At 47.2% G+C, this 15,098-nt stretch overlaps 1 protein-coding gene across 1 annotated transcript; it reads right to left on the bottom strand.

Annotated features, from left to right (window-relative positions):
• Positions 1–13,650: 13,650 nt before the first annotated feature.
• On the bottom strand, positions 13,651–14,604 carry LOC130298290 (DNA damage-regulated autophagy modulator protein 1-like). The gene is made up of 2 exons (XM_056551222.1): positions 14,438–14,604; positions 13,651–14,351 (listed from the first exon to the last, which is right to left on the bottom strand). Exons 1-2 carry the CDS (start codon positions 14,560–14,562, stop codon positions 13,751–13,753), a joined length of 726 nt encoding a protein of 241 aa, XP_056407197.1. The 5' UTR covers positions 14,563–14,604; the 3' UTR covers positions 13,651–13,750.
• Positions 14,605–15,098: the final 494 nt, after the last annotated feature.

The raw sequence follows: 15,098 nt of genomic DNA on the forward strand, positions 1-15,098 counted from the left end.
CAGAGTTAAAGGGGTACTCCGCCCCTGGCATCTTATCCCCTATCCAAAGGATAGGGGATAAGATGTTAGATCGCCGCGTTCCCTCTGCTGGGGACCCCGGGGATCGCTGCTGCAGCACCCGGCCATCATGACTGCACAGAGTGAGTTCGCTCTGCGCGTAATGACAGACGATACAGGGGCTGGAGCAGCGGGACATCATGGCCCCGCCCCTCATGACATCACGGCTCGTCCCCTTAATGCAAGTCTATGGCAGGGGGCGTGACGACCACCACGCCCCCTCCCATAGACTTGTATTGACGGGGGTGGGCCATGACGTCACGAGGGCCCCTGTATTGCCCGTCATTACGTGCAGAGCGAACTCGCTCTGCGCAGTCATGATAGCGGGGTGCTGCAGCAATGATTCCCGGGGTCCCCAACAGCGGGACCCCGGCGATCTGACATCTTATCCCCTATCCTTTGGATAGGGGATAAGATGTCTAGGGGCGGAGTACCCCTTTAATCCCTGTCCTTAATTTTTTTTTTCATTAAAAAATCACACGCAACAAGCGTTCCGTTGTGTAACGATTAGCATTCTGGAAAATTTTATTTTATTACTGATATAATTATCAGTAAATAAAAAAAAAAAAAAAAAACTACCCAAGAGTGTTTAATTACCCCATACATTGCACCAGAAGCAGTCAAGAGTGGGCCTCAGCAGTACCCAAGAGGCTTTAATAACCCCCTACCTTTGCACGATCAATTGCGAGATCGAGCAATACCAGGTGTGTTATGCCCTCTGATTTCCGGGGCCGCAGGCACGCTCCACTGAACGGATTAGCATGTCTCTATCTTTCATCGACCGGTGCTGGTAACCTGCTAACTCCCGGAAAGGTAAGCTGCCGCGAAGCAGGTGGTCTCCCCCGGCACGTTTGGCTCCAGAATTTCCACTACTGCCACACCGCGCTGACTGCCAACCGTGCTACCTCCTTGCTGACTCAAGGGCAACCTGCAACTCTCTTCTCTCGATGATGAACCCCCTTCTCCTGAGATCGAGCAATAACAGGTGTGTTATGCCCTCAGATGTCCGGGGCCGCAGGCTCGCTCCACTGAACGGAGTAGGGTGTGTCCATCTTTTTTTGTAGCACCCGCAATCCAAAAATGTTTAATTCCCAGACCCAGGCCCCACCTCTGCGGCATCAGGAACCCATTTATTGCCTGAAGAACACAGTCTGGAGTTGGCTGATGCACCAGTACACACAGGGCTTCACAATCCGCCCCAAAATCAACAAAATTGTATACATTTTTTTTTTAATTTACAACTTTGTGTAAGCACAAGCGCATATCCAACATTTCAGAAGACTCTATAAGGCAGGACGGTGGACCACCCAAAGACTTTCTTCTCAAAAATAATGAACCACACAATTGTTGATTTTTTTTTTATTGAAATTCCTAGACCCAGGCCCCACCTCAGCTGCATCAGTAACCCATAGATTGCCTAAAAGACACAGCCTGGAGTTGGCTGATGCACGAGTACACACCCGGGCTTCACAATCCACCCCAAAAAAACACAATTTTTTTAAAAATTGTCTGACAAAATATCTTTTTGTTAAAACAAGCGCATATACAGCAGTTCAGAAGACTCTATAATGCAGGATGGTGGACCACCCAAAGACATTCTTCTATAATATAATAAACCACACAATATGTTAAATTTTTTTAAATAATTGAAATTCCAAGACCAAGGCCCCACCTCTGCTGCATCATTAACCCATATATTGCCTAACGGACACAGACTGGAGTTGACTGATGCATGAGTACACACTACACACCCGTCACCCAGGCTTCACAATCCGCACTAGCGCTCCACTGAACGGATTAGCGTGTCTCTATCTTTTAAGGACAGGTGCGTGTTGCACGCTGAAACCAGTTCGTGATAGGGATCTGTGATTGCAATTATTTAATCTTAAAACGAGGAATTACCAGTAAGTGAGGGTCATAAGCTGGTGTTTATTAAGTCCTTGCCCTTTGTACACACCGCCCGTCGCTATAAGCGATTGTATTGAGTTGGTTAGTGAGGTCCTCGGATCTAGTGTTGCTCGCAAATTTTTGCAATGCAAATTTTATTCACGAATATCGCATATTCGCGAATTTGTGAATATTCGCAAATATAGCACTATATATTCGCAATTACGAATATTCTTTTTTTTTATTTATTTTTTTATTCACAGTACACATCACAGTGATCATCCCTCTCTGCTTCCAGCTTGTGTGGTATAAAGAAGGCTCTAATACTACTGTGTGAGACTGGTGTCCGAATTTGCGCATATGCGAAAATTTGCGTAAGGCCCAAGGCCAGAGGCACCAGGGAGGCAAGTAGTTCCTGAAAGACACAGAATGAGTCCAGCGGATCTTCAACGGTTGTTGGCAGGGTCATGTCGAAGTAAGCCACCACCTGCTGGTTTAGGTCCTGCTCCATGTCCACCTGCTGCTGATGAGTAGCTTCACTATGCGGCTGAAGGAAGCTACTCATCAGCGACTGTAGACTCAGGCTGCTGCTGATTGAGCCGGTACTGCTCCTGCCACCCCTCCCCTCCCCAGCAACCGTGCCAGTGGAAGGTGAGCGCAGAGGGCCCCCCGAGTCAGACCTGCGAGTGGATGGACCATGTGGACGTCATCGCGCTGACGAATTGTGACAATTCGGGGGTCACTACGCAAGCAACTCAGCATGCATCGTGCCATTTGTGACAGTGACTCGCTGTGACTACCTGCCTCCATCTCCACTGCATACTGCCACGGTGTGTCTGGGTCCTCTGTCTCGCCTCCCTCGTAATAACCCTCCAGCTCCTCTGGCTGCTCCTGCTCCTCCTCTCCTGTCCAATGACCAGAAACACTGGCCATCTCATCCACCGTAAACTGTGCTCCGCCCCTCTGCCCCTCATCATCCTCCTCCAGTTCATCCCCCACAGGACTCATGTAGCCTTCTGATGTAGGTGCAACGTCTCCATTGCCGTGACCAGCCATGTTTTCAAAAAAATTTTGGAGTAAATGTAGGAGTGGAATTACGTCATTCATGGCGTAATTCGAGCGACTAACAAAAATGTGGCTTCCTCAAAAGGCCTCAGCACACGGCAGGTGTCACGTATGAGCTGCAACTCGTTCACATTGAAGTTACACAGGGGAGTACTCCTATCTGCTTGTATCATCAAAAAATCTGTGATGGCTTTTCTTTGTTCGTATAGTCTGTCCAACATATGGAGGGTGGAATTCCAAAGTGTGGCAACGTCACAAATGAGACTATGTTGTGGGATACCGTTCTGACGCTGCAGCTCAAGCAAAGTGTGCTTGGCGGTGTACGAGTGGCTGAAGTGCATGCACAGTTTCCTTGCCATTGTCAGGACGTCTTGCAAATGGGGTGAAGACTCGATGAACTTCTTGACAACCAAATTCAACACGTGTGCCATGCAGGGCGAATGGTTCACACTTCCTTGTCGCAGCGCGGCCACAATGTTCTTCCCATTGTCGGTCACCATGGTTCCCATTTCCAGATTTCGTGGAGTAAGCCATACTCGGATTTATTCCCTAATGAACTTTAGCAGTTCCTCCCCTGTGTGACTCCATTCACCAAGGCAAACCATGTGAAGGACGGCTTGACACCGCTGTGCCCTACACACGTGGTATGATGAAGGGCCACCGAGATTTGGACGTGCAGTGGAGGCCGAGGACACGGGGAGGAGGTGCACACTGTAAAAGGACCAACTGCCTGGGAGCCAGAGAGTGGAGGAGGAAGCGGTGTGACCTGTCCAAGTTCCTGTTGTGGCTGTGCAGGAACAACATTTACCCAGTGGGCTGTAAAAGACATGTATTGTCCCTGCCCGTAGTTACAGCTCCACACGTCGGCGCTGCCGTGCACTTTTGAACACACCGAAAGGCTCAAGAACTGGCCCACCTTCTCTTGTACAAACTTATGCAGGGCTGGTACTGCCTTCTTCGCAAAGAAATGACGGCTTGGGACTCTCCACCTCGGCTCGGCACAAGCCATCAATTCCCTGAAAGCTGCAGAGTTCACCAGTTGGAAAGGGAGGGACTGCAACACCAGCAACTTCAGGAGCACATTCAACTTCTGAGCCGTTGGATGAGTGGGCGCATACTGTTGTCTCTTGGACATGGCTTCGCCGATCGATTGTTGGAGGAATGGCTGACTACGAGCGGAGGAAGCAGGAGCGCAAGAAGGAGGGTTTGACACAATGCTCCCTTCGGCTGAGGTGGTGGAGCCTTGGCTGGATGACGGAGGGAGCGGATGGCCACTAGGTGATGCGGCAGGCTGGACCAGTACCTCAGAGCCACGGTTATCCCAGGCCGCTTTATGGTGGCGAATCATGTGTTGATGCAGGGCCGTGGTGCCGAGATTGGGACCCTGGCCACACTGCCCACAGATTTTGCATGTGACTACGCTATGGTCTTCCGGATTCTTTATGAAGAACAACCACACCGCAGAGTAGCTGATTTTCCCACCCGCAGTCCGCAATATTTCACTGCTATTGGCGCCGTCTCCAGGAACCCCTGTTCCACTACCTCCCTGAATGGTAGCTTGCCGCGAAGCAGGTGGTCTCCCCCTGGCACGTTTGGCTCCTGAATTTTAACTACTGCCACCACCGCGCTGATTGCCAACCATTCTACCGCCTTGCTGCCTCATAGACAAAGAGCAAATCTCTTCTCCTGATGATGATGAAGCCCGGCTTCTGCACCCGGCTCCCAATTGCAATCGGCTTCATCATCATCATCAAAAGATGTGTGCACGTCACTGATGTCCTCCTCGTGTTCCACAACAGTGTCTGCCTCAGGACCCTGAACAATTGAAACACCGCCTCCCACGTCACTCTCCTCATCACTACTTGCCCGCCTTGCGGAGCAAGGGACGCATGTCTCCTCACATTCTTGGCTGCCCATTAGCTGCTGACTGTCCTCTATTACATCGTCCTCGCTAAATAGTGGAGCTGAACCCAAAGCATGAGATACTTCTTTGGGAGAGGGAACAGCATAGGACAAAGGCAATGGGATTACAGGGACTGCTCCCGGGCCATGCCAACTGAGGGTTGTGTCTGAGGAACCCACCGACTCTTGACTGGGGTTGTCAGATGTCGCTTGTGATGATGGGGATGACTGTGCAAACCAATTGACGAGGAGAGATGGGTTGACCGCTGGGTGTTAATGGGAGCTCAGGCCTATTGCTGCGACTCCTGCTGCCGCTCGCCCCAAGTCTGCTGCCAACTCTGCCTGACGTATGTAGGCCTCTGCCCCTTCTCTGTGCACGTCCTGGCACTTGCCTGCCTGACATACTTAGTGCGTTTATGAGGGTATAGAACAGCAGCAGGAGATCACTTACGGCTGTCCTTTCAAAGTATATAGGCCCTAGACAGAATAACAGTTACTAAATAGTACACTAATTTGTTGTATCTATGCCCTTTGCACTGATGAGCGCACTGTTAAGCGTATTTATACGCAGAAAAAAACTATTTTTTTGTTGTATACACCAGCCAGTGTATACTAATGTGTGGAATAGCACTGAATTTAGCACCGAGACAGAAATACAGGTACTAAATAGTACACTACTTGGTTGTATGTAGGCCCTTTGCAATGATAAGGCCACTGAAAAAGCGTATTTGTACTCAGGAAAAACGTTTTTTTTTCTTTAATACACCGGCAGGTATATAACGTGGGGTATAACACTGAATTTAGCACAGAGACAGAAAAAAAGGTGGTATATGGTACACTATTTGCTTGTATTTAGGCCCTTTGCAATGATAAGGCCACTGAAAAAGCGTATTTGTACTCAGGGAAAAAAAATGTCTTTAATACACCGGCAGGTGTAAAACGTGTGGTATAACACTGAATTTAGCACAGAGACAGAGTAACAGGTGAAAAATGGTAAAAAGGCACCAAAGTCCACACTAATATGACTTATTTCTGAACAGCAGCAGGACCCAACTGGGCAGCACCACAAAAAAAATAATCCAGGGATTAAACCCTAAATTGCACTCTGTCCCACAATTCTGAGCAGCAGAAGATTTGTGGAGAATAAAAACTCAATAGAGCTGAAAAATGAGGAGATAAGATGGTGGATAAAGTTCAGGCAGCTTGGAGATCTGTATGAGGCAGCTGACAGCTATCTGCCCCTCTCTGCTGCAATGCTCAATAACGTGAATAGGAGGCTTAGCAATCAATGATCCTTCTCAGAGTAACAGCACAGCACTCTGCACTCCTGCCTTTCCCTAATGCTGATGTGACTAGCAGTTGCAGTGTAACGCTGTGGTATGAGCTATTCACACACACGCAGTCCCGTCCTCTCCATCTGACTGCATAGATGAAATGAAGAGAGGCAAGATGGCCGCCGATTATATAGGGGCTGTGACATCACAGGGGTCAGTGAACACTGATAGGCTGCATCTCACATGTGGTTCAGGGTCAGACCGCCTACCTTCATTCCCGCCCTCCCATAATCCCCTGCCCCATGTACTCACATGTGGATCCGCCATCTTAGGTCTCCAATAGCCTGGAACGCTGTAAAATGGAGTTTAATGAAGCGATTTGTGCGATAGAATCGCGGCGATATTCGTATTCGTTACGAATCGAATTTTTCATAAAATTCGTAACGAATTCGGGTTTGTCAACTTCGATTCGCTCATCTCTAGTGTTAAGGCTAACTGGACCCCTAGTTACGTGCAGCACTAGGACCCCGCAGACTGCATTGTCGTCCCCATAGATGCCAATGCATTTCTGAGCAGATCTCCCTAAAGATCCACCCAGAAATGCATTGCCATCTATGGGGACAGCAATGCAGTCTGTGCGGTCTTAGTGCTGCCGGCTAAATCTCCAGCAGAAATTCTGCCCAGAGATTCCGTAGTGTGAACCTAGCCTTAAAGTTACAGTGGTCAGATGTGCAAAAAATGGTTGCGTCCTTAAGGTGAAAATGGGCTGGTTCCTTAAGGGGTTAAACCCCACTGGCACTTGACAGATCTTTGGAACAGTGGGCTGTACAAATAAAAAAATCTATCAGACACCTGTGAGGTGTAAATGCTCATTGCACCTCTTATTAGGGGTGTAGTTTCCAAAATGGGGTCAGATGTAGGGGGGGGGGGTCACTGTTCCGGCACCATGGAGGCCTAAACGCACATGACCTTCAATTTCAGCCAGATTCTCTCTCCAAAAGCCCAATGGCGCTCCTTCTCTTCTGAGCCCTGTAGTTCACCCGCAGAGCACTTTACATCCACATGTGGGGTATTTTCTGACTCAGAAGAATTGGGGTTACAAATTTTGTGGGGCTTTTTCTCCTATTACCCCTTGGGAAAATGATAAAATTGGGGTAACACCAGCATCTTAGTAAAAAAATGTTTAATTTTTTTTATTTTCACCTCCAATTTGTCAAACACTTGTGGGATGTTAAGGCTCACTATACCCCTTGTTACTTTACGTGAGGGATGTAGTTTTCAAAATGGGGTCACATGTGGGTATTTTTTTTATGTTTATGTCAGAACTGCTGTGACTTTAGGCCTCAAATGTATATGGTACACTCTCCCTTCTGAGCCATGTTATGCGCCTGCAGAGCACTTTGCGTCAAATTATACAATTTTTTTTTCCTTTTACCTCTTGTGAAAATTAAAAGTATGGGGCAACACCAGCATGTTAGTGTAAAATATTGAATTTGTTTACAGTAACATGCTGGTGTAGACCCCAAATTTACCTTTCCCTAAGGGGTAAAAGAAGAGCAAAAAAAATTGTAACCCAAAACTGTTCCCTTGAAATATGAGAGGGCTCCAAAGTGAAAGAGCACCATGCGCATTTGAGGCCTAAATTAGGGATTTGCATCCACCAACAAATTATCCTACTGCAGTGCTTCCCAAATTGGGTGTCTCCAGCTGTTGCAAAACTCCCAGCATGCCAGGACAGTCAATGGCTATGCCAATGTTCTGGCCCCTGTATCACCCGTCATTACACACAGAGCAAGTTTGCTGACAGCAGGGTGCTGCAACCGAGATCACAGGGGTCCTCTGGAGAGGGGATAAGATGTCTAGGTGCGGAGTACCCCTTTAAGAGGGAAAAACATGATATATATTTAACCCCAACCCAAATGTACCTTATTTTTATTTTCTACCTAAGGTACATAAAGACCAAAAAAAAAATCCCCTTGTCGTCCGATAGTTGCCAGATGTTTATCTGAATATATAGACCATCAGTTACAGAAATGTGCGGTGTCTTTACCAGCAAACCTCAGAGATAAAGGGCGTTTATTAACCCTATAGAGAGATATCATACGGGAAGAGGACTATATGTGGGCAACACTAGATGTTTCTTCATTATATAGTAATATACCACATGACAGAGGAGTGGAAGCTGTGTCATCTTTTTTAGTGGAAGATCCCTTGATGCCCATACATCGGAGGAACTTCATTTTGGAGGCCATTAAAGGAGTAGTCCAGTGGTGAAAAACATCCCCTATCCCAAGGATAGGGGATAAGATTCCGATTGCGGGGGGTCCGACCGCTGGGGGCCCCCGCAATCTCCTGTACGGGGCCCTGGCTCGCTGGCCAGATAGCGCATGTTGACCACCAGACGAAGCGGCAGCCGACACGCCCTTAGCCTCTTAGCCCTTGATAAAGCCACAGCCTGTGGCGAAACGTCGGGCGGGTGGGCAATGTGTTAGATTTTTAATTGTCTCACACTATAGATTGTGGACTGCAGCCACAATCTATCTTTTCAATTCAATTAAGATAGCATGCAGTGTCATGCCAATCAATGGATTATGGATCAATATGTGTGAGGTTATTTTAATCTTGGCTCAATAAACGTTAAGTTTTATATTGGGTGGGAAATATAGGGTCTTAGTGACCGCTTAGCGGTCAAATGTTAATAGTACCCCTTTAACTCGTTGGGGATGAAGGGCGTATGCATACGCCCTCGCGTCCCGTCACTTAAGGACGGCGAGCGGCAGTGATCGGACCGGGATGACTGCTGATATCTATCAGCAGGCATCCCGTGGCTATGCCAAGGATGGTCCTGAGACCCCCTCATATCGGCGATCGCAGCAAATCGCAGGTCAATACAGACCTGTGATTTGCCGCGATCCGGGCAAATCGGGTCACTGGTGACCCGATCTCCCGGAAAATAAGACTGATCGGAGCTGTCAGAGACAGCTCCGACCAGCCTAAAGGATAGGAGCGAGGTGGCAGTGTTGCCACCCCCTCCTATCCCCTGCCATTGGTTGGTCAGGCTGACCACCAATGGCAGGAGGGGGGCGGGGGGTTAGAGTTAATTTCCCCCGCTCTGGCCACCGATCGGAAGTCGGTACAGAGCGGGGGGAACACGGGCGGAGAGGGGGGAGCATGGCCCGGCTTACCTAAACCTTCGGAGGCGGCATCGGCGGCATCCACGGAGCAGCAGCTGCAGCAGGAAGAGCGGCGGCCGGAAAGTGTGGCTGAGAAGGCTGCAGTGAAGATCGCGATAAATGATCTTTACTGTGGCCTTCTAAAAGCTGCAAAACTAAAACTCCCAGCATGCCCACACAGCCAAAGGCTGTCTGGGCATGCTGGGAGTTGTAGTTTTGCAACATCTGGAGGGTCACAGTTTGGAGACCATTGTGTAGTGGTCTCTAAACTATGGTCCTCCAGACGTTGCAAAACTACAACTTTCAGCATGCACTGACTGTCTGGGCATGCTGGGAGTTGTAGTTTTGCAACATCTGAAGTGGCACAGTTTGGAGACCACTATATGGTGGTCTCCAAACTGTAGCCTTCCAGATGTTGCAAAACTACAACTCCCAGCATGCCCAGACAGTCAGGGATGCTGGGCGTGTAGTTCTGCAATATCTGTCCCTTCAGATGTTGCATAACTACAACTCCTAGCATGCCCAGACTGTCCAGGCATGCTGGGAGTTGTAGTTCTGCAACATCTGAAGGGACAGATATTGCAGAACTACATGCCCAGCATCCCTGACTGTCTGGCCATGCTGGGAATTGTAGTTTTGCAACAGCTGTAGGCACACTGGTTGGGAAACACTGAGCTAGAGTCTGTTTCCCAACTCAGTGATTCCAACCCATGTGCCTCCATCTGTTGAAAAACTACAACTCCCAGAATGCACTGACAGACCATACATGCTGGGAGTTGTAGTCTTGCAACAGCTGGAGGCACATGAGTTGGAATCACTGAGCTAGAGTCTGTTTTCTAACTCAGTGGTTCCCCACCAGTGTGCCTACAGCTGTTGTAAAACTACAACTCCCAGCATGTACGGTCTGTCAGTGCATTCTGGGAGTTGTCATTTTGCCACAGCTGAAGGTTTGGTTTGTACAGGGTACATTTACACGGGCGGGTTTACAGTGGGTTTCCTTCAAGGAAATGAATGTACCCTAAAAACACTACACTAACAAATAATAAAAAGTAAAACACTACACATACACCCCCTTACACATCACCCCCCCCCCCCCCCCCAATAAAAATGAAAAACGTCTCATACGGCAGTGTTTCCTAAACAGCGCCTCCAGCTGTTGCAAACCCACAACTCCCAGTGTTGCCTGACAGCCATAGACTGTCCTGACAGGCTTGGAGTCTTGCAACAGCTGGAGGCCCCCTGTTTGGTAAACACTGCTGTAGGGTTTTGGTGGAGACAAGCCCCATCCTTGTAACCGGGTCCACCCCTACTGCAAATTCCTTATTCAGGCCTCAAATGCGCATGGTGCTCTCTCACTTCAGAGCCCTGTCGTATTTCAAGGCAACAGTTTAGGGCCACATATTGGGTATCTCCGTACTCGGGAGAAAATGTGTTACAAATTTTGGGGGGATTTTTCTCCCATTACCCTTTGTACAAATGCTAAATTTGGGGGAAAAAACTGCACTTTAGTGAAAAAATTTTTTTTTCATTTACTCATCCGAATTTAACGAAAAGTCGTCAAACACGTGTGGGGTGTTAAGGCTCACCGGACCCCTTGTTACGTGCCTTGAGGGGTGTAGTTTCCAAAATGGTATGCCATGTGTTTTGTTTTTGCTGTTCTGGCACCATAGGGGCTTCCTAAATGTGACATGCCCCCAAAAACCATTTCAGCAAAATTCACTCTCCAAAATCCCATTGTCGCTCCTTCCCTTCTGAGCCCTCTACTGCGCCCGCCGAACACTTGACATACACATATGAGATATGTCCATACTCGAGAGAAATTGGGTTATACATTTTGGGGGGCTTTTTCTCCTTTTACCCCTTGTAAAATGTCAAAAACTGGGACTACAAGAACATGCGAGTGTAAAAAATGAATATTTTGAATATTCTCCTTCACTATGCTGCTATTCCTGTGAAACACCTAAAGGGTTAACAAACTTACTGAATGTCATTTTGAATACTTTGAGGGGTGCAGTTTTTATAATGGGGTCATTTATGGGGTATTTCTAATATGAAGGCCCTTCAAATCCACTTCAAAACTGAACTGGCCCTTGAAAAATTCTGATTTTGAAAATTTTGTGAAAAATTGGAAAATTGCTTCTGAACTTTTAATCCCTCTGATGTTTTCCAAAAGTAAAAACATGTCAACTTTATGATGCAAATATATAGTAGACATATTGTATTTGTGAATCAATATATCATTTATTTGGAATGTCTGATATCCTTACAAGCAGAGAGCTTCAAAGTTAGAAAAATGCAACATTTCCAATTCTTTCATCAAATTTTGGAATTTTTCACCAAGAAATGATGCAAGTATCGACAAAAATTTACCACTAACATAAAGTAGAATATGTCACGAAAAAACATTCTCGGAATCAGAATGAAAAGTAAAAACATCCCAGAGTTATTAGTGCTTAAAGTCATAGTGATCAGAATTGCAAAAAATGCTCCCGTCCTTAGGGTTATAATGGGCTCCGTCCCCAAGGAGTTAAGAGGGAAAAACATGATATATATTTAACCCCAACCTAAATGTACCTTATTTTTATTTTCTACCTAAGGTACATAAAGACCGAAAAAAAATATATCAGAGGAACGTCATTTTGGAGGCAATTAAAGGAGTAGTCCAGTGCTGAAAAACATCCCCTATCCCAAGGGTAGGGGATAAGTTTCAGATTGCGGGGGGTCCGACCGCTGGGGGCCCCCGCGATCTCCTGTATGGGGCCCTGGCTCGCTGGCCAGATAGCGCGTGTTGACCACCAGACGAAGCGGCAGCCGACACGCCCCTTCAAAAAAAGCGCTATGGCAGAGCCAGAGATTGCCAAAGGCAGAGCTGCATCAGTCCCCCCAAAAACTTTGAGTTCCTGGATTTAAATATCTATATTTCGGATGGCTGTTCGCATACTGCCACCTATTTTAAGGAACTACCTCGACTTTAACAGTTGCCATCGGAAACAATGGAAGAAGAACATTCCATTAAGTCAAATGAAAAGAATCCGGAGGAATTGTTCTTCCACACAAAAATGCCATCAACAACTAGATAACCTGGAGGATCGTTTTATACAAAAAGTGTATCCCAAACCCCTTATACAAGGAGCACGCCAGAGAGTGGACGAATTAGAACAAAGTGCTTGCTTGGAAAATAATAAACAGGGTAATGCAGAGGGAGGTTATAATGATGAATTTGATTCTGGTTTTCTAACTACCGTATATACTCGAGTATAAGCCGACCAGAATATAAGCCGAGGCCCCTAATTTCACTATAAGCCTAGGGTGGGAAATACCTCATCCCCCCATGTAATCATCCAGACCCCCGTCATTATCCACCCCCCCTTCATCATCATCGCCTGTCAATCCCTTCATCAGTGGTTTTCAACCTGCGGACCTCTAGATGTTGAAAAACTACAACCTCCAGCATGCCCGGACAGCCATCGGCTGTCTGGGCATGCTGGGATTGTAGTTTTGAAACCTCTGGAGGTCCGCAGGTTGAAGACCACTGCGGCCTTCATCATCATCCCCCCCTTAATCATCATCCCCCTCCCTTTCATCATCACCGCCTGTCAATCCCTTCATCAGTGGTCTTCAACCTGCGGACCTCCAGATGTTGCAAAACCACAACTCCCAGCATGCCCGGACAGTCCGGGAATGCTGGGAGTTGTAGTTTTAAAACCTCTGGAGGTCCGCAGGTTGAAGACCACTGTGGCCTTTTTGTTTTGTACTCACCTCCCCTCGGCAGGAAGTTAGGGTGAGCTGGTCCTAGTGATGTTGCCTTGACGACGACGCACAGGGACGTTGTGCATGAAGAGGGCCCTCCGGTGAAAATGGACAGCCCGGAACGAGTATCCCTCCCCACCGGATGGTCCCTGCAGCATAGATGGCCCGGACCAGCTCACCCAAACTGGGGGGATGAGTACAAAACAAAAGAGGGGGGGGGGGGGCCTGGATGATGACGAAGGCCGAAGTGGTCTTCAACCTGCGGACCTCCAGATGTTTCAAAACTACAACACCCAGCATGCCCAGACAGCCGATGGCTGTCTGGGCATGCTGGGAGTTGTAGTTTTACAACATCTGGAGGTCCGCAGGTTGAAGACCACTGAAAAGGGATTGACAGGCGGAGAGATCACTCGAGTATAAGCCGAGGGGGGCGTTTTCAGCAAGAAAATTGGTGCTGAAAAACTCGGCTTATACTCGAATATATACGGTAGGTATTACACATCACACACCAATATTTTTTTTTAATGTTTTTTATTTTTTTTGTATAGGTAATATCACCAGCTCATATTATTTTTTTTATGGTTTTCCCGTGTCCTGTGCAGTATCTCTCCCAGAAGTCCACTTGATGGCCCACGTGGTGGTCTACACCCCGAAGTCATCAATTCTTACTCTAAGAGAGAGTTTGCAGCTGTTCCTGGAGACGGTTAACATTAACCTCTGCATGGTGGAATAATAGGTCACGATGTTTATCAGGATCAGTAGAAGCATCACCCACTCGATGATTATGGTGGTGATTTCACGGATCTCGTCCCAGTCTTCATCATCATAGAATAATTCCTGTAATGTTTTATATCCAAAGTAGAAAATTGCGCAGGTAAAAGTCAGGCCACAGCAGGTGCATCTACTATGGTGGATGACTTTGTTTGCTCCTGGTAATTTATACATCTGGATGGACTGCCCAAGGTAGTATAAGGCTTCACATGTAATGGAAATTACCGTGCTGACAAAGTGTATCCTGGGATATTCTTCGGGGGACAATACATGCATGACAGCTGTACCAAAACAGGAGGCCCACACAATGGCGAGCAGGATCCTCTGGATCAGGACCTGATGACCCCTGAACTCTTCAGTATGCATAACCATATACTTATAAATAAGAAAGGTTAGTACCAAAGTGCCAATGGATGTCCCTATGAAACCAATTCTCAATAATATGTTTTCGGGAAAGAAATTTCCCACGTCACTGTGAAGGAAAAGAAACCAATGTTATTGTGGATATTTCCTCACTCCCAACCCATGAAATAAGAATCTTGTGCTTGTTTATCTTACCTGATGTGCATCAGTGGCGAGGCGGCATGGCCGAGGACGACCGTCACGATGTAGCTGGTGGCAAGCCAGGCCGCACACCAAAACGCCAACAGAAGGGGGACGAACCCCAAACCTTTTAGCTCCATCTCAGTCAAGAAGAAGAAATAGAAGTTGCTAATCGCACTGTAACAATCTACAGAATGAAGGCTCAGGCGGCTGTCAGTGGAATGTCAGGACTCCAGCTGTCTATGACATCACATGTCTGATGTCACGATGACTGCTTGTTTCTTAGAGCTGCCATGATTTAGTATCTGCTATGGACAGAACCTGATGTTTCTACTATGGACCTTACAGACCCCAGAACCCAAGTAATTAGTGCAGGGGCTCCATTTTGATCATCTCATATTTCACATTATTTGAGTTCCAGGGCTCAGATACATTTGCACCCTCTATAGCAGTGGTCTCTAAGCTGTGAACCCCCAACCGCTGCAAAACCACAACTCCCAGCATGCCCGGACAGCACCTTTGCATAAGGAAATAGTCTAATTAAACTTTTCTTATATATAGACTCCCCGACATCTCCAAGGATAAGCATATAAGGGTCTCGTTCGATCTTAATGTTATACCTTTTTTCAATAAGATCGATGATTCCAAAATGTATGAATATAGGAATAATTCCATA

The sequence above is a fragment of the Hyla sarda genome, assembly GCF_029499605.1.
Source record: "Hyla sarda isolate aHylSar1 chromosome 1 unlocalized genomic scaffold, aHylSar1.hap1 SUPER_1_unloc_8, whole genome shotgun sequence".
Lineage (NCBI taxonomy): Eukaryota > Metazoa > Chordata > Amphibia > Anura > Hylidae > Hyla > Hyla sarda.

What these genes read in the sequence shown, in the direction of transcription:
- LOC130298290 (XM_056551222.1), bottom strand. Translation starts at nt 14,562, where the DNA reads ATGGAGCTAAAAGGTTTGGGGTTCGTCCCCCTTCTGTTGGCGTTTTGG. An exon ending in TCGCCACTGATGCACATCAG is followed by an intron (nt 14,352 to 14,437) that starts GTAAGATAAACA and finishes TTTCCTTCACAG; the next exon opens with TGACGTGGGAAATTTCTTTC.